The sequence below is a fragment of the Dendropsophus ebraccatus genome, chromosome 2 (genome assembly GCF_027789765.1).
Source record: "Dendropsophus ebraccatus isolate aDenEbr1 chromosome 2, aDenEbr1.pat, whole genome shotgun sequence".
Lineage (NCBI taxonomy): Eukaryota > Metazoa > Chordata > Amphibia > Anura > Hylidae > Dendropsophus > Dendropsophus ebraccatus.
Window position 1 is genome coordinate 39,740,420 of NC_091455.1, and position 19,380 is coordinate 39,759,799.

The 19,380-nt window shown below is 42.7% G+C and overlaps 1 protein-coding gene across 2 annotated transcripts in view; it reads left to right on the top strand.

Annotated features, from left to right (window-relative positions):
* The window catches only part of MMP16 (matrix metallopeptidase 16), a 176,657-nt gene that overhangs the window by 116,484 nt on the left and 40,793 nt on the right, over positions 1–19,380 (top strand). For both annotated transcript variants that reach the window (XM_069957394.1, XM_069957395.1), the window contains one exon: positions 10,258–10,419. In XM_069957394.1, the coding sequence (XP_069813495.1) occupies positions 10,258–10,419 (162 nt within the window). The remainder of the gene's footprint in view (positions 1–10,257; positions 10,420–19,380) is intronic.

A 19,380-nucleotide genomic window follows, 5' to 3' on the forward strand; every position in this document is an offset into this window, starting at 1 on the left:
CAATCAGCTGATTTGACGACTGCTGCTTTCATATGAGCAAAGTACCTCAATAGAGGTTAGGTCTGATATTGCAGCTCATATCATCTGTCATCAGTCGATAACATCTCCTATGACATCATTGTCGACATCATTGATGACATAAACAACTTCAATGATGTAACTATGTAACATCATTGATAATATAATCAAAGACATCATCATCGACATCACTGATGACAATAATTGACAACAATGATAACTTTAACGACAACATCATCAATGACATTACTAATGACATAATTGATTACATCATTGATGACATCATCGAGTAGTGATGACATAATCGATTATATCATTAGTGACATCATCAATGACATAATCAATGACATCACTGATGACATCATCAATGACATCTCTAATGACATCATTGTCAACATCATTGATTACATCAATAATAACATCATCGATAATATAATAAAAGACATCATCCATGATATCACTGACGACAGTCATCGACAACAATGATAACTTTATCGACAACATCATTGTTGACATCACTGATTACATCTTTGATTACATCATCGATGATATCATCGAGTAGTGATGACATCATTGATGACATCATCAATAACATCATGGATGATATCATCAATCATATAACTGATGACATCATTGTTGACATCATCGATGACATAAATAACATCAATAATAACATCGATAATATAATTGAAGACATCATCGACGACATCACTGACAACAATAACTTTATCGACAACATCATCAATGACATTACTGATGACATTATTGATTACATCGATGACATCATCGAGTAGTGATGACATCACTGATGACATAATCGCTGACATCATCAATGACATAATCGATAACATTGCTTATGACATCATTGTCGACATCATCGATGACATAAACAACATCAATAATGATATCATCGATACTATAATCGAAGACATCATCCACGACATCACTGATGGCAATCATTGGCAACAATGATAACTTTATTGAAAACTTCATCGTTGACGACATAATTGATTACATCATCGATGACATCACCGAGTAGTGATGACATTACTGATGACATCACTGATGACATCATCAATGACATCACTGATAACATCATCAATGACATCTCTAATGACATCATTAATCCGAACAGATGACCAGGCTAAAATCCAAGATGTTTGGGTTGTTTATAAACATTATTGGGCAGATGTATCATCTGAGCAATTTTTCTTAAGCAGGTGGTACTTTTTATGGGCTGCGCAAAATTTTATGGTGATTGCGCAAAAATTATCATTAGGTGCAAGTGCTTAAATATTTTTTTTTTTTTTTTTTTACACAACTTTTTTGGCTAAAACAGTCTGGCTAAAAAAAACAAAACAAGCCAGGGTAGAAGCTGCCGCATAGACTGAAAATCCACACACTATAAGGCTATGTTCACACTACGTAAAACTACGGCCGTAGTTCTCGCCGCAGAACTACGGCCGTAGTTTTGAGGAGTTGAACATAGCTTAACACAATAGCTAAGAAGAAACTATGCCTCCTACAAGAGTAAAAAAAAAAAGCGCAAACTTCTCAAAAGAACACAAAGGCCACTATAGTATCATGCAAAGCCAATGCATCAGTAAGCCCTTCTCGCTCCACATGCCACCTATGGTAGTGTAGTGTAGTGTACAAATTCACCCTCAGAACAGCACCCGCCGGTTCGGTGCTCAAGTAACCCTTTCCTTGTGCTACTCGTTTTTTATTTCTTTTCAAACAAGACAAACCCAGTGTATCACTAACCTCCTTGACCCCTACCTGCCATCTATAGTGGTTACTGAGTTTTTGTGCACTTAGTAAACTAAGTAATAGCACAAACCCAATGATGCGTGTGCCCCCATATCTCTATTTCTCACCAGATTTGGTGCTTTAAGCTGCTATTTTATTATGGTAATGGACAGCTTTCTTCTGCTCCGATAGCTTCGTCTAATTTTGGAATAAAGTCCTTAGAAGATCTGAAGCTCGCCTCTGTCTCTTGATCCCGCTGCCTCTACTCATCTCATTGGTCTTGAACTGATGCAATGAATGAAAATCCTAAATAAACAAGTTACAATGAAGATCTCGGAGTGTTTGCCAGCTTCTAATTTCATTGCAGACAGATCTTAAAGGCTGAGAAGTGAAAATCTATTTTTTGCACGCATAAATGACTCTTTGTCTAATTTCTACAGGCAAAAAATACTTGGCGTTGAATGTAAGATGTTTACTTCATCGCTTCCTTTGATAGGAATAGATAGTAGCAAATGTGCAGGAAACGATGCCAGAGCCAGAAATAATAGTTTCTCTTTCAAACTCTTGGGAGACTGTTTTCCCAATAAAAGTAAAAGGATTTCTTCTAAATGTTAACTATAGAAGTGATGGATGTTGGGTTGGAGATGGTGCTGAGGGGCATGGTGGAAGTGCAGAATACAGAGCGTTATACAATAGAGATGTTAATGGCCCTGATATACAGGGATGTTCTGTAACAGATTTGTTAGATATTTATGCGGCATATTGACCTTAGTGCTTCAAGAAGTAACTATGGTGTGTAAGATTTTATACGGTATTGTACTGACTGCAATATGGTGAACAATGTCCCTGTCCCGTTTCTCTAGTGACTGTCCAGAGAACCAGTCCACAAGAGAAGGGGGCTTGTGTAGGTTTGCTGGGTTATTTTGAGGTCATTCCTAGATGTGAGAACTTGGCTTTAAGCTTCACCTGTCACAATTTTTTTCCTAAGAAATCAACAGGGGTTGTGATTAGAGATGATCGAGCAACGGAAAAAGTTAGGTTCTATCTAACCTTGTCGAACCTTCCGCACTTGATTCCCGATGCCTTCCCGTTCCGTGAGGAAGGAGGAGACAGCCCGCGTACCGCCTGGAATTCTGGGATACAGCCTAGGTAATAGGCATGACCCAGGCTGTCTCCTCCTTCCCCACGGATCGGGAAGGCATTGGGAATCAAATGTGGAAGGTTCGACAAGGTTTGAGTTCGATAGGACCTAACTTTTTCCGGTGTTCGATCATCTCTAGTTGTGATCACAAGCAGTTTCAAAATTGTATTTTTTTTCTTCCAATTTCTATATTTAAATCAGTGTTATACATGCGGCCAAACTGTGGTTCAAAAAAAAAAAAAAAGAAGAGAGTAAACATAGGAAGTCCCAGTCCTTTGTGTCCCACGCAACGAAAGACACCTGTACATCATGCAGGTTTTATATATCAACTGAGGGCAATTAACTTAGGCTAATTATAATACCAGGAGACAATGCTCTTTGTTATGCAAAAATTCAATCAATATAATGTCACTGTGTGGTTACAGAGGTTTTGGTGCTGTGTGACAGGAGAGCTGACCATACAATGCAAGCACCCCCAGGATTCTCTGCTACTGAATGTGGATGCACAGTAGCTGTACACGTGCACAGTGAAGGGAGACACCTAGTGGTTGATTTAAGCATAGAACTTAAAAAAATATTTGTATATTACAAAATTGCTTGCGATCACAACCCCTGTTGATATATTTAAAAATGTGACAGTGCCGCTTTAAATTAAGCATTCTGTGATTTACAACACGTTTTGGCGATCTTCTCAAATAGACCTACTACCAATCCCAACTCCCCCCAGGGTCAGAAACTCATATACATTTGATGCATTTTTACAGGAAACATTAACTTTTCAACAATAGTGTAGAGACTTACTATGGCAAATGACCCGTCGGGGTCTAGACATGTTTTGGGCCTCACTGGACACTTTCCAAAATTGTTTAGAAAATAAGATCAGCCTTTTCCCTAATGAAACTTTATAGCTTAATGTCTTACTAGAAAAGTAATCATACTAAATCACAGGTCCTTTCGGTCATCGTGTCCCCTTCGGATCTCGATAGGATGAAATTGACCTACTCTTTAGACTGGCGAGTGGTAGACTGTCAATGGAGCCAGATCTACCATTGATGGGGGACAAGCATGAGACCACAGGGGTCCGTCCTCTGGGCCCCTTATTAATCTCGGTGCGTGACCCACAGTTCCTTAGAGTCCACATCACGCACTGACCTGCAACTCCATTCAAAACAAAGTGGCCGGTGTTCCGTTCTAGAGATTCCCAGGGGGGCCAGAGATCAGACCCCTGCGATCTCATGGTTGTCCTTTATCCTTTGGATTGTGAGCCTGTACCTGGTTTTTAACCTATAACATTGTGATGTCAGCAGAATGAGTGGCCCTGTAGATTTACGTCATCTACTGAGAAGGTGGAAGGGGCCAAACTTGAATGAAGCTTCCTACTCCTTGGATATGAACTTGGAGCTCCTTCATTGTGTTGCAGAATAGGGTCCATCTCTATATACATCCAAGGAACTTACAAGGTCAGGGTATGTGCACACTACGAAATCCCGGAGGATTACCCGGCCGGATTCCGCAGCTCCCACCCGCTCACGGACGCTGGTGGCCATGCGCATCTCTGCTGCTCCTATAGGCTTACTTCTATGGTTTGCCAGATTCCGCCATCCGCCCAAAGAGTGAACGCGTTCTTTCTTCGGGCGGACGACAGAATCTGGCAAACCATAGTATGAAGCCTATGGGAGCAGCAGAGATGCCCGCGGCCACCAGCATCCGTGAGCAGGTGGGAGCTGCGGAATCCGTGGCGGGTGATCCTCTGGGATTTCGTAGTGTGCACATACCCTGACCTTGTAAGTTCCTTGGATGTATATAGAGATGGACCCTATTCTGCAACACAATGAAGGAGCTCCAAGTTCATATCCAAGGAGTAGGAAGCTTCATACAAGTTTGGCACCATCCACCTTCTCAGTAGATGATGTGATTGGGTGCGAGCTGCAGAATTTGCGGCGGGTGATCCTCCGGGATTCCGTAGTTTGCACATAGCCTCATTTAGCAACAAAATGGTGGAAGTATTTGGCACTGGTGGTCACTGTCATATTGTTCCCATAGCGCCCACTGCTCACTATATGTTACACCATTTCACAGCCAACGCTAAGCAGGTGGTTACGAGGGTCCTCGTGTCAGGTTCAGGGCGCCATAGCTTTGTCACCGTAATTTGCTCACTTTGAGGGAAATGTTTGCCTCCTAATGTCACAGTTTCATGGCTGGTTACAGTCTAATGCATTTTAATTGCTTCACTCCTATGATGTGCTGACAACTCTTGCTCCCTGTAGGATGAGCACTCGGAATCATTTTTTCCCCTAACAACGAACACATTTTATGTTGATGAAACATTGCGAGTACGGTTTAATTACTTGATTGCCAATCATCTGAAAACTGGTAATTACCCGGAGGTTTTAAGGACAGTTTTTTTGATTACAAGCACTTCAGTTCATTCACCTGGGCATAAGTGTCTATCTCCGTACTTCAACTACCAATTTCGTGTTCAGCTTATTTTCTCCCAGTACGTCAAAGTTAATTTCTTACCATCGGGGAACGAAACGTCCTCACGATCTGCCATATGGTCAAAGAAGACTTAAAGGGACATGATATACACGATTACCAATTTGAAACCTCCTTGTAAGCTTGAAAGGAACTGAGAATACATTGCAGTGTGAGCGAGTCTTCTCTGATTGTCTTCTCTGGATTCTGCAGCCTATGAAGAACAATGGGGCAGGATTACTATTATAATGTGGGATCAGAAAGGGACCTGTGGTTTAAATCTAGTTTTTATATTAGGCATATTTAAAAAATTCAATGTGCATGCAACTTTTTTTTTAGAGTTCTTGATTGGGTACTTCATTGGAGTTTTTCTCACTGCTCTCCTTGAGTTAAGTGATTACTGTGTTTTGTTGGTTTCTTTAGTCTTAGGTTTAGTGAACCTTTAAAGGAGTTAACCAGCGAAAAATCTTTTTCTTTCAAATCAACTGGTTTCAGAAGGTCATATAGATTTGTAATTTACTTCTATTTAAAATCTCAAGTCTTCCCATACTTATTAGCTGCTGTATGCCATGCAGGAAATGTTGTTTTCTTTTCAGTCTGACACAGTGCTCTCTGCTGACATCTCTGGCTGAGACAGGAACTGTCCAGAGCAACGAAAGGTTTTCTATGGGGATTTGCTGCTGCTCTGGACAGTTCCTGACATGGACAGAGGTGGCAGAAGAGAGCTCTGTCAGACTGAAAAGAAACAACATTTCCTGCAGGACATACAGAAGCTGATAAGTATGGGAAGACTTGAGATTTTTAAATAGAAGTAAATTACAAATCTATATAACTTTCTGAAACCAGTTGATTTCAAAGAAAAATATTTTCGCTGGATAAGCCCTTTAAGTATACTGTTCCTTTCAGTGTATTATATTGTGCTGTGTGCATACTCTATGTACTGTTGTTTAGTCTGCACCATAACTATGAATGGTTTGTTATATCTCCAAGTTGCTATTATAACCAGTTCCAGGAGATGGGATTTGGGGGTCCGTGTTGGCAGCTCTGCCTTTTAAGGTCATGAAAGTCCCATTGTATCAGTAATGTTGGGCGAGGCGGCTATATATGTGAATTCCAATGTCTTCTGTTGTCAGGCTCTGGGACTTGTTAGCTTTCTCAGACATAGCAATGAGACGTGCGCGGTCCGTCTCTTGTAAGCGCTGCTTTCCCATTGACGTGATATACCTCGCCTTTACCTACAGATAAGAATAACATGAACATGCCTGGCTTCAGATAGCTATTAATAGGCTTTATCTACCCACCGCCGCAGCTCTGCTGGAGGAGTCTGGGCAAGGACTTCCTTCCTAAAGGAATCCCACAATTTTCTTCTTACAAGAAGTGTATATACAATAGCATCTGGAGGAAACGGAATCCATTCCCATGATTGATGGGTTGTGGGTTATTTCGTAAGGATTTTCTGGAAAATGGAGAATTGGTCGTAGAAATGTATCCAGGAGCAGAGCTAGTTTCTCATAAAGCTTTAACACTGGCAACATTATAACTATCTGATCTTGGGGGGTCCAACCATTAGGGCCCCATACAATCTAGATAACTAAGATCCCAGTCTCCTGTTAGGGTGCCTTTACACAGAGAGATTTATGTGACAGATCTTTGAAGCCAAAGCCAGGAACAGACTATAAACAGAGAACAGATCATAAAGAAAGGACTGAGATTTCTCCTCTTTTAAAATCCGTTCCTGGCTTTGACTTAAAAAATTTGTCAGATAAATCTCTCTGTGTTAACGCACCATTAGGCTATGTTCACACAACGTATAACACCGGCCGTTCTGTGATCCTGCTGGGTCACAGAACGGGCGGAGTTACTGAAGATCATCTTGGCCGCTACTGCAGTACCGGCCGGGTGATCTTCACTGCTGCTTAATTTGGATGCGGGCGCACTCGTATGCACCCACATCCGAATTCCCCGCTGCACACAGTGGACAGGTTCTCTGCGGTCGATATTCAATGAATAGCAGACACAGAAAACTGACATATCAGTTTTTTGTGGCGCCACTAGAGATCCTGGCCGGAGCGTATACTAGGTGTATACACTCCGGCCAGGATTCCCTTTAGCTGCAGCACAATGTAAGTTAAATATTAAAGGGGTACTCCAGCGTGGGGGCTATTTTTGGATCTAGCCGGGGAGGAGATGGCTGAGAGAAAAGACGTCCACTCACCTCCCCGGATCCAGCGGCGGGTCCCGTATTACGGCGCTCCGGTCCCTGGTTCCTGGCCGCTTCCTGGTGACAGAGTTGGGATCTGTTTCAAGTCCGCTCAGATCCCGCCTCTGTTACTGACTGGCTGAGCGGACTTAAAACGTCACGTCTGGAGCCTGAGTCAGACACCAGGATGCGGCCAGGAACCAGGGACCGGAGTGCCGCAATACGGGACCCACCGCTGGATCCAGGGAGGTGAGTGGACATCTTTTCTCTTAGCCACCTCCTCCCCGGCCAGATCCAAAAATAGCCCCCACCCTGGAGTACCCCTTTAATAGTTAAATATTAGTAGTTGCAAATCGGCAACAACGGCCGTGATTAATACTTTACTTACGTTGTGTGAACATGACCTTAGAATGAACATCCAATGAAGTGAGACAACACCAAATTCACTTTTTTATGTATTTTTATGTATTTTTTCATTTTGCACAATCCATCTTATAACAATAAATCAGCACAGTGTAAAATACCGCTTGCCTTGAGGAGTACACACGAGTCTCTAAACCAAGTCCATTTGCCCTGACTGGGCTATGCAAAGTCCATGCTCATAGTGAGTCCATTCTCAATCGTTCCTCAAAATGAGCGATTTCTTGCTCGTCACTTGATCGTTCGCTGTGATTACACGAGCCGATTATCGCTTAAATGCAGAGAGGACCTCTCTGCCTGTCAATCATCCCTCTGAGCGAGCAAATCGCTGTGACTAGATACGGGCGGGGAGCCGCCCAGATGACTACTTCCCCGCCTGTGTCTGTCACACGCCCGGAGAATAAAACTCTTTTTTTCTCCGGTATAAAGCTCCTGCTGCAGCCGCTGTCGGAACGTGCTGCAGGAGCTTTATACAGCGATGTTGTAATTCTGACATTTATTATAAATTATTAAAATTAATAAAAAGATTGAAACAGAAAACCTCTCCTGCTCTGGACAATTCCTGTCATGGACAGAGGTGGTAGCAGAGAGCACTGTGTCAGACTGGAAAGAACACACCACTTCCTGCAGGGCATACAGCAGTTGATAAGTATGGGAGGAATTGAGATTTTTTTTTTTTTTAACAGCAGTATTTTACAAATCTGTATAACTTTCTGACACTAGTTAATTTGAAAACCATTTTTTTTCCCACCGGAGTACCCCTTTAAACTTATGAGCCTACTGTATATGTCATTGACGAATCATGTCAGAGTGAGGGCATCCCCAAGTCTTAGGCCACAGCTAATGTATTGATTTCGATCCCTTTAATATATCTCTTATGGTGCATATGTATCCCTGTATACTAGTGTCTATGAATAATAAATTGTTAGGTTAGTATACAGATATTTATGTGATCACAATAAAGCACATTAGATCATATCAATGATGAATTCACATTACTAATATTGTGGCAGGTGGAAATGAGGTGGGGATTGATAGCTTCTTATCTGTGCACTTTAGGTATGTGTATATAATATGAAAGATTGACCATCTATTAGATTACTTATCTGCACGTGTTGTACGCGTCTCATTTACATAGACGCTTTATTTCATGAATAATGGATGCACTTTAAGGAGTTTACATTTAGTGAGTGGCTTTCATCACAAGAATGCATACATTATTTTTAAGAACTAGTTATTATAAAATATAGCGACACTATATACTGAGGTGATGCGCCTCATATAGGTGATGCGCCTCATTTATCATGATTTCCGTCTGCAAATTTCCTTAAAGGGTTAAACCTTTTTCTTTCAAATCAACTGGTTTCAAAAAATTGTATAGATTTCTAATTTACGTGTATTTAAAAACCTCCTGTTTCCCAGTTCTTATCAGCTACTGTATGTCCTGCAGGAAATGTTTTAATTTTAGTCTGACACAGTGCTCTCTGCTGCCACCTCTGTCCGAGACAGGAACTGTCCAGAGCAGTAGCAAATCCCCATAGAACATCTCTCCTGCTCTGGACAGTTCCTGTCCTGGCCAGCAGAGAGCGCTGTGTCAGACTGAAAAAAAAAATCCGCGTTCCTGCAGGACATACAGCAGCTGATATGTAATGGAAGACATGAGATTTTTAAATAGAAGTAAATAACAAATCTTTATAACTTTCTGAAACCCGTTGAATTGAAAGAAAAGGATTTTCGATGGATAACCCCTTTAATATCAGTAACATGAGTGTATGTATGTATGTACGTATGTATGTATGTATGGCCGTCCTTAAATAGAAAAGAGTTCAATCGGTGAATTTGAAGGACGCTCAATAGCTCTCTTGCTCTATGGCTTGTCCCTCTAATAAATAGCTTGTTCTACTCCACTAAACAGGGATCCAATGCATCCATCTTGTCCCCTATCATAATTTACATGGTCAATATGCAATTTCTGTCAGGCAGTCAATTGCATTGAGTCATGTGTCCGCCATACGTGTTGCTGGGCAGACCCGATGCCTTTCGCTAGTCTGATCCCTGTCCACGTAAACCATTAGTGACAACCTAAGGATGGGAGCGTGGCTACCTGCTCGTCTGTTATACAATTACTGTAGGAATCATCCCTTTCCCGCTGTTCTGTAGCCGCTTGAGCATTATCTGAATTGTTTATGAGAGGGTAATTACATTATTGATCACAATCTTCGACAAAAATGTTCTCATTTATTTTGTTCCGCAGGAAATGACCTATTTCTGGTGGCGGTACATGAATTGGGTCACGCTTTAGGATTGGAGCACTCCAATGACCCCACTGCTATCATGGCCCCTTTCTACCAGTACATGGAAACCGACAACTTCAAGCTACCTACTGATGATTTACAGGGAATCCAGAAGATATATGGTAAGACTCCACTGCTTCTGACACCAGTGTATTTTAGTTTTTGTATAGACCAATGACTCCATGACTTCTCCGTACACTGTACGCATTCTGTCCTATTGGGACGAAGAAACACATAGGAATTATTTTTTGCAATTTTTTTTCCTGACATTTTCTTTTCAATATATTTTTGTTATAATAAAAAAAAGTTGATAGGTAAATTTCTGCATATAAATGATAAGTGATACATGTAGAGGTGGATACCCCAACGGAGAAGATAAAGGACCTCCTCTGCTCAATATAATTGGGCATTATATATACATTTATAACATTTTATTTTATTAATAGTTGTGCTTTATTTTTGTTTTATTGTGTTTTGTTGTGGTTGCACAGTATGGCATTCGGGACTTTCCATCTATGGATGTCATGCTGCTCGGCTTTGTAGTACCTTATAACCTTGTTTAGTCCTTTAACATACTTAACCCCTTAAGGACCGGGCCTAAAATGGCCTTAAGGACCGGAGCAAATTTTATGAATATGACCTGTGTCACTTTATTCATTAATAACTTCGGGATGCTTTTACCTATCCGGCTGATTCTGAGATTGTTTTCTCGTGACATATTGTACTTCACATTTCTTGTAAATTGGAGTCGATACTTATAACGAAACTTTATGAAAAAAAACAAAATAACATGAAAAATTGTAAAAAAATGCAACTTTAAACCTTTTCTGCTTATACAGAAAATGGTTATGCCACATAAATTATATATTAAATAGCATTAGCAACATGTCTACTTTATGTTGGCGGCATTCATTAAACTATATTTCATTTTTTTTAAACAATAGAAAGCGTAAAACATTAGCAGCAAATTTCCAAATTTTCAGTAAGATTTCAAAATCAGATATTTTTAGGGACCTGTTCAGGTTTAAAGTGTATTTGAGGGGCCTGTATGTTAGAAAGCCCCACAAAGCACCCCATTTCAGAAACTGCACCCCCCAAATTCTGCAAAAGCAGATCCAGAAAGTTTTTTAACCCTTTAGGGGAGTCACAGAAATAAAAGCCAAGTGTGTAAGAAATTTGAAAATTTTAATTTTCTGTGCAGAGATTTTATTGTAATCCAATATTTTTCATAATTATAAACTTATTACCAGAGAAATGCACCCCAATATTTATTGCCCCGTTTCTGCAGTTTATAGAAATACCCCATATGTGACCCTATTGCGCTATTTGACGCAACCACAAGCCTCAGATATAAGGGAGCGCCTAGTGCATTTCAATGGCTCCGTTATATTTGGTCATTTCTGACTGTACCACTTCAGGTTGGCAGAGGCTCTGGGGTGCCAAAACCTAAAAAACACCACTAAAGGGACACCATTCAGAAAACTACACCCCTCAAGGAATGTAACTAGGGGTGCGGTGAGCATCTGGACCCCACAGGTGCTTCACAGATTTTCCCAACAATATGGCGTGAAAAAAGACAAAAGTATTTTTTACACTAAAACGTTGTTCTAGACTTCAATTTTTCATTTTCACAAAGGGATAAAAGGAAAAAAAAAACCACAAAACATGTAGCGCAGTTTCTCCCGAGTACGGAAATACCCCACATGTGGACATAAAGTGCCAAGCGGGCGCAGGACGAGCCTCCAAAGGGAAGGAGCGCCAATTGGCTTTTGGAAGCTGGATTTCACTGGAATGGATTTCAAGGGCCACGTCGCATTTACAGAGCCCTCGTGCTGCCAAAACACTGGAAACCCCCCACAAGTGACCCCATTCTGGAAACTACACCCCTCAAGGAATCTAACAAGGGGTGCAGTGAGCATATGGACCCCACTGGTGACGGGCACAAATGTGGAACAATGTGACGTGAAAGTGAAAAATTTCATTTTTTCACTTTCACGGCACAAATGTGGCCGTCATCAAGGGGTCCATATCCTCATTGCACCCCTTGTTAGACTCCTTAAGGTGTGTAGTTTCCAGAATGGGGTCACTTGTGTTGGGTTTCCACTGTCCTGGCAGCACAAGGGCTCTGTAAATGCGACATGGCGTTCATCATCCATTCTAGCCAAATCCAACCTCCAAAATCCAAATGACGCTCCTTCCCTTGAGAGGCTTGCCCTGCACCCGCATGGCGCTTTATGTCCACATGTGGGGTATTTACGGACTCGGGGGAAATTGCTCTAAACATTTTGTGTGTTTTTTTCTCTTTTAACCCCTTGTGAAAATGATAAATTCAAGGCTAGACCAACATTATAGTGTAAAAAATGTAATATTTCATTTTCACGCCACATTGTTCCACATTTGTGCCCGTCACCAGTGGGGTCCATATGCTCACTACACCCCTTGTTACATTCCCTGAGGGGTGTAGTTTCTATAATGGGGTCAATTGTGGGGGGTTTCAACTGTCTTGGCAACACAGGGGCCTTTTAAATGCAACATGGCCCCTCGAAATTCATTCCAGCCAAATCCAGCCTCAAAAAACCAAATGGCGCTCCTTCCTTTTGGAGGCTTACCCTGCACCCGCATGGCGCTTTATGTCCACATGTGGGGTATTTCCGTACTCAGGGGAAATTGCTCTACAAATTTTGTGTTTTTTTTTATTTTTTAGCCCCTTGTGAAAATGAAAAAATCAAGACAAGATTAATGATTTAGAGTAAAAATTTAAAACAAATTACACCAAATGTTGGTCTAGCCTTGATTTTTTTCCATTTCCACAAGGGGTTAAAAAAGAAAATAAACGCAAAGCGTGTAGGGTAAATACCCCTGAGTACGAAAATACCCCACATGTGGACATAATGTGCCATATGGGCACAGGGCAAGCCACCAAAGGGACAGAGCGCCATTTAGAGGCTGGAATGGAGGATGGAGGCCATGTCGCAATTACAAAGCTCCTGTCCTGCCAGGACAGTAGAAACCCCCCACAAGTGACCCCATTCTGGAAACTACACCCCATAAGGAATCTAACAAGGGGTGCAGTGAGCATATGGACCCCACTGGTAACAGGCACATATGTAGAACATGTGCCGTGAAAATAAAAAATATATTTTTTTTCATTTTCACGTCCTAAATGTCGCCGTCACCAGGGGGCCATATCCCCGCTGCCCCCCTTGTTAGATTCCTTATGGGGTGTAGTTTCCAGAATGGGGTCACTTGTGGGGGGTTTCTACTTTCCTGGCCGCACAGAGGCTTTGTAATTGCATCATGGCATCCTCTAATGGGAATGGCGGCCATACCTATTTAGCTGGGGAAAAGGGACCATTCTAATTTATTTGGGGGTATTAGGCCAATTATTAGTTTATAAGGTTGGAAAGGACAGGTGTCCATCAAATTCAACCTGTGTTGATCCAGAGGAAGGCAAAAAACCCTCGTAAGGCAGACGACAGTAGCCTCATCACAGGGGAAAAATTCCTTCCTGACTCCATAATGGCGATCAGAATAATCCCTGGATCAACGTGACCCCTGAAATAGGAATAAGGGACAGAATTTAGATAATGTAGAACCCCAGTGATGTGTGGTACGCCTAGAAGCGAACCAGTATGCAGAGGCCGGGGTGATCAGGACAGGCGTCACACTGGAAAATGGTGTCCTTCCTGATCCCCCTGTTACGCCACACTCTGCACTTCTTCTGGGGTCTCCTGTTTTCCAGTGTGGGGGACGTCACCTGGAAAATGTCCTGGTGCGATATGGGGTCCTTCATATCCAGAAGCGCTGGGTCCGCTCCATGGCTGCTAAATATTAGGGCGCTATTACTACTTCTGATATGTTCGGATCGTGCCGCAAGCTACAGGGCAGCGAGGGACCGGAAGAGGGGGTGCTGGTATAAAAGTTATCCCCGTACAGGTGGTAACCTTTATCCAGCAGTGGGAAGATCAGTTCCCGGACGATCTTCCCACTTGTTCCGAGGATGGGGGGAGGGGGCATCTGGGGGCATCTGGGGCTGGATTCGGGTGTCCCTTCCTACATACACTCTAAGGGTACGTGCACACTGCGGAATCGCGACAGATAACCCTTCGTGCATTCCGCAGTTGGCACCCGCCGGCGGACTGATGCAGGCGCACGTCTCCGTCCGTGTCATAGACTCCATTCTATGCACGGGCGGATTCCGCTCTCCGTCCAACGTGTTCATTCTTTGGACGGACGATGGAATCCGCCCATGCATAACATGGAGTCTATGACACGGGTGGAGACATGCGCCCGCATCAGTCCGCCGGCGGGTGCCAGCTGCGGAATGCACAAAGGGTTATCCTTTGCCATTCCGCAGTGTGCACGTACCCTGGATCTGTAAGTGTACCAAGAGGTACTCTCACAGAGTTTGTAGAATTTCACGCCATACCGTGATCTCTTATTGGGACGGTACTGGCGGAAAAGACGTGTCTGGGGGGCAGCGTACGCTACGCTACCCCCAGATACGTCATTGGATGATGAGGATGAGGATGAATGGAGGAACGAAGGACCCCCCATTCATCCTCACTGGCTGTTTCGGTGTCGGAGGCAATAATAGCGTATGCGTCCGACACCGAAAACACCCTGGGGGCCATCTTTATACGGGGATTGGTATATGGGGTATGTAGTGGTGTAGTGTAAAACTTTATTCCGTGTAGTGTAATGGTGTTTTTTACATGTTTTTTTAACATTAAGTATAAAAAAAAAAACTATGCCAAGAAAGGAGTTGCTGATAAATGCCGCACTTATGTGCGGCACTTATAAGCAGACCGTGGCTGTAGATATAGGAAAAAAACACTCTACGCCAAAAAGGAGGAGTTGCTGATCAGCGACGCACTTACGTGCGATGCTGATCAGCACTCAGCGGCGATAGGGTGCGGAAAATAGAAAAGAAAACAATTTCGAAAAAAAAAAAAAATAATCTTTCTTCAACCCTATAGCTACTGATATGTGTATTATATACACTTATCAGCCGCTAGGGGGCAGTAGAACGCCAATTCCGGAAAAAGCCGAAGTTTGACGACGCTGGAGCCGATGATTACCGATGGGGACCGCCAGAAAAAGACGAAGACGCCGACGAAGACGAGGACGCGTTCAGAACCCGGAAGACGCGTTCGGAACCCGGAAGACGCGATCGGGACGCTGGATCCGGTGAGTATGGGTCAATACCTGCTCTGGACACCTCAGCTACCTAGCTGAGGTGTCCACAGCAGGTATTTAACCCTTTCATGGGGTACTTATATCGCCGTGATCGGCCGGCCGCTCCTGGCCGGCCGGTCCCGGCGATCGGGACGTGGCACCGTGGCCACCGTTACTTTTAACAGTAATGGCGGTCGGTGTCGTCCTCGGACAGCACCGACCGCCATTGCTTTCCGGGCCATCGGGTCACCGATGACCCGGAAAGCTGCAGATCGCCGCCATATGCGGATCTGAATTGATCAGCCAATAGCGGCGATCGTCAGCACGGGAGGGGTTAATCACCCCCCGTGCCGACAATCAGGGATGGCCTGCTATACATTACACACGCTGTACACACGCAGCGATCGGGGAAACCGCGGGCGTAAATGCAATAAAAAAAGACATGACAGTTACGCTTTAAAGGTTTCAATCATGTCCCCCCTTTCCCTTCTTTCCTTCAGACTATACAGATTGAAATCCTTAAGTCTTTCCTGATATGTTTTATGCCTGACACCCTCCACAATTTTTGTAGCCCGTCTTTAGACCCGTTCTATTTTATCAATGAGGTCTCCAGAACTGGACACAGTATTGCAGATGTGATGTCACTAGAGCTCTATACAGCGGGATCACAATCTATCTCTTCCTACTGGTTATACCTCTAGCTATACACCCCAGCATTTTAAGGCTATCATCACACACCCATAGTGCAGCATGCACTACAAATGTACATCTGTAGTGATCTGTGCTTCACGGAGCACTACATTCCCACTTCATTACCATAGCGATCCGGTCCGCATTACAGCATGTCCTTTTTTGTTTGCAAGATGGATCGTCACGTACTGACATGTGAATGGGGCCATTGAATACCATTGTTTCTATGTTCTGTCCGCAATTGCGTGCCCGTCAGAACAACAGGTGTGTGAATATAGCCTAAGCCTGTCAGGAATCACTGCCCCAAAATCCTTCTCTTCTGAAGTCTTTTCTAACACAGAACTGCCGATATGATACTAGAATAGAGGATTCCTCCTCCCCAAGTGCATTATTTTACATTTGGAAACATTGAACTGCAGCTTCTATTGTTTGGACCACTTATCTAGTAATACTTAATCACTTTCCATATTACTGACACCTCCAGGAATATCAACCCTATTGCACATTTTTGTGTTGTCAGCAAAAGACAAACCTTCCCTACCAAACCTTCTCCTATCTCACTATGCTTACCTACCAAACCTTCTCCTATGTCACCAACCTTACCTACCAAACCTTCTCCTATCTCACTATGCTTACCTACCAAACCTTCTCCTATGTCACCAACCTTACCTACCAAACCTTCTCCTCTGTCACTATCCTTACCTACCAAACCTTCTCCTATATCACTATCCTTACCTACCAAAACTTCCCCTATATTACTATCCTTACCTACCAAAACTTCTCCTATGTCACCAACCTTACCTACCAAAACTTCCCCTATATTACTATCCTTACCTACCAAACCTCCTATGTCACTATCCTTACCTACCAAACCTTCTCCTATGTCACTATCCTTACCTACCAAACCTTCTCCTATGTCACTATCCTCACCTACCAAACCTTCCCCTATGTCACTATCCTTACCTACCAAACCTTCCCCTATGTCACTATCTTTACCTACCAAACCTTCTCCTGTTTCACTATCCTTCCCTACCAAACCTTCTCCTATGTCACTATCTTTACCTACCAAACCTTCTCCTATGTCACTATCCTTACCTACCAAACCTTCTCCTATGTCACTATCCTTACTTACCAAACCTTCTCCTATGTCACTATCCTTACCTACCAAACCTTCTCCTATATCACTATCCTTACCTACCAAACCTTCTCCTATGTCACTATTCTTACCTACCAAACCTTCTCCTATGTCACTATCCTTACCTACCAAACCTTCTCCTATGTCACTATCCTTACCTACCAAACCTTCTCCTATGTCACTATCCTTATCTACCAAACCTTCTCCTATGTCACTATCCTTACCTACCAAACCTTCTCCTGTCACTATCCTTACCTACCAAACCTTCTCCTATATCACTATCCTTACCTACCAACCTTCTCCTATATCACTATCCTTACCTACCAAACCTTCTCCTATGTCACTATCCTTACTTACCAAACCTTCTCCTATGTCACTATCCTTACCTACTAAACCTTCTCCTATATCACTATCCTTACCTACCAAACCTTCTCCTATGTCACTATTCTTACCTACCAAACCTTCTCCTATGTCACTATCCTCACCTACCAAACCTTCTCCTATGTCACTATCCTCACCTACCAAACCTTCTCCTATATCACTATCCTTACCTACCAAACCTTCTCCTATGTCACTATTCTTACCTACCAAACCTTCTCCTATGTCACTATCCTTACCTACCAAACCTTCTCCTATGTCACTATCCTTACCTACCAAACCTTCTCCTATGTCACTATCCTTATCTACCAAACCTTCTCCTATGTCACTAACCTTACCTACCAAACCTTCTCCTATGTCACTATCCTTACCTACCAAACCACCTCCTATGTCACTATCCTTACCTACCAAACCTTCTCCTATGTCACTATCCTTATCTACCAAACCTTCTCCTATGTCACTATTCTTACCTACCAAACCTTCTCCTATGTCACTATCCTTACCTACCAAACCTTCTCCTATGTCTTTATCCTTACCTACCAAACCTTCTCCTATGTCACTATCCTTACCTACCAAACCTTCTCCTATGTCACTTACAAACATATTAAAAAGTATAGAACCAAGAGCAAACCTTGTGGCCACCACCTGTAACCAGTCTCTGCTCGGAATATACACCATTAACAACAACCTTTTGATATCTATCCTTCACCCAACCACAAATCTACTGAACTATCCAGGGATTAATTCCAATAATCATTAACTTCTCTATCAGCTCTTTAGGATGAACCATCCAGATATTGGTGGAAAGAAATGAAAACAGTAAAAAAAAATGATGATTTTAATAACTTTTAATACTACTTTAATTGGGCAGCAGCTGTCTGGAGATCCATCCTTTTTTTTATTTCGAGTCTGATTAAAAATTTGAATAAAAAGATATGCGGCCATATTGTTTTGTTGTTGATAGAGCACGCCGCCAGAATGGAAGCCTTTACATCAGTTACATGAAGCCATTTCAGAAGTGACAACCAATATGGCTGCACTTTCTGTTGTCACTTTTTGCAAAAATGTCGGAAACATTAAAACCTGAAAAAATGCCAATATATCTGTAATTTAAAGTAATATTATTTCCAGTTGGTGGCTTCAGATTTACTTACACTGGATCTGGTCTCCATCTGTACAGCCTTTCTATGTTTGCTGGTTTTCCTCCAGACGTTGAGGGAGCAGCCTGGTTTATTTGTCCTGTGTGTAGGTGTCTGAGGTAGCGGCAGGCATTTCTATTGGGAGTCGTGTTCTGTTGATATCAGATTGTACAAATAGTTCTAGATTCTTCGTGATTTTGCCCACCCTTTATTCCCCAGTAAATCGTCTCTTCTCATTTCCAGCAGTCTGTGTATCCTCCATGTAAATAAGCCAATTGGACTCTCGACTTAAAAATAATTTCTCAAGCACGGATGAATTACGGTCTGTTACGGAATAGTGTTACACTGTCTTATCTGGGACATGTCACCCCTGAGTTACATTCTAATGGGGCACTTCCTAGAACTGGATCACTGAGGGTCATTGATCCGCTGTTTGTTGACCGTTTTCCAGGTGTAACACTACCCTGGCTGCAGAGCTGAAATCCCTTCCTTTGGGACAGACCTGGATGTGCTTTTAGATTGGCCCTGACCACGGGTGTGCGGGGGGAATGAAATGTTCTTCA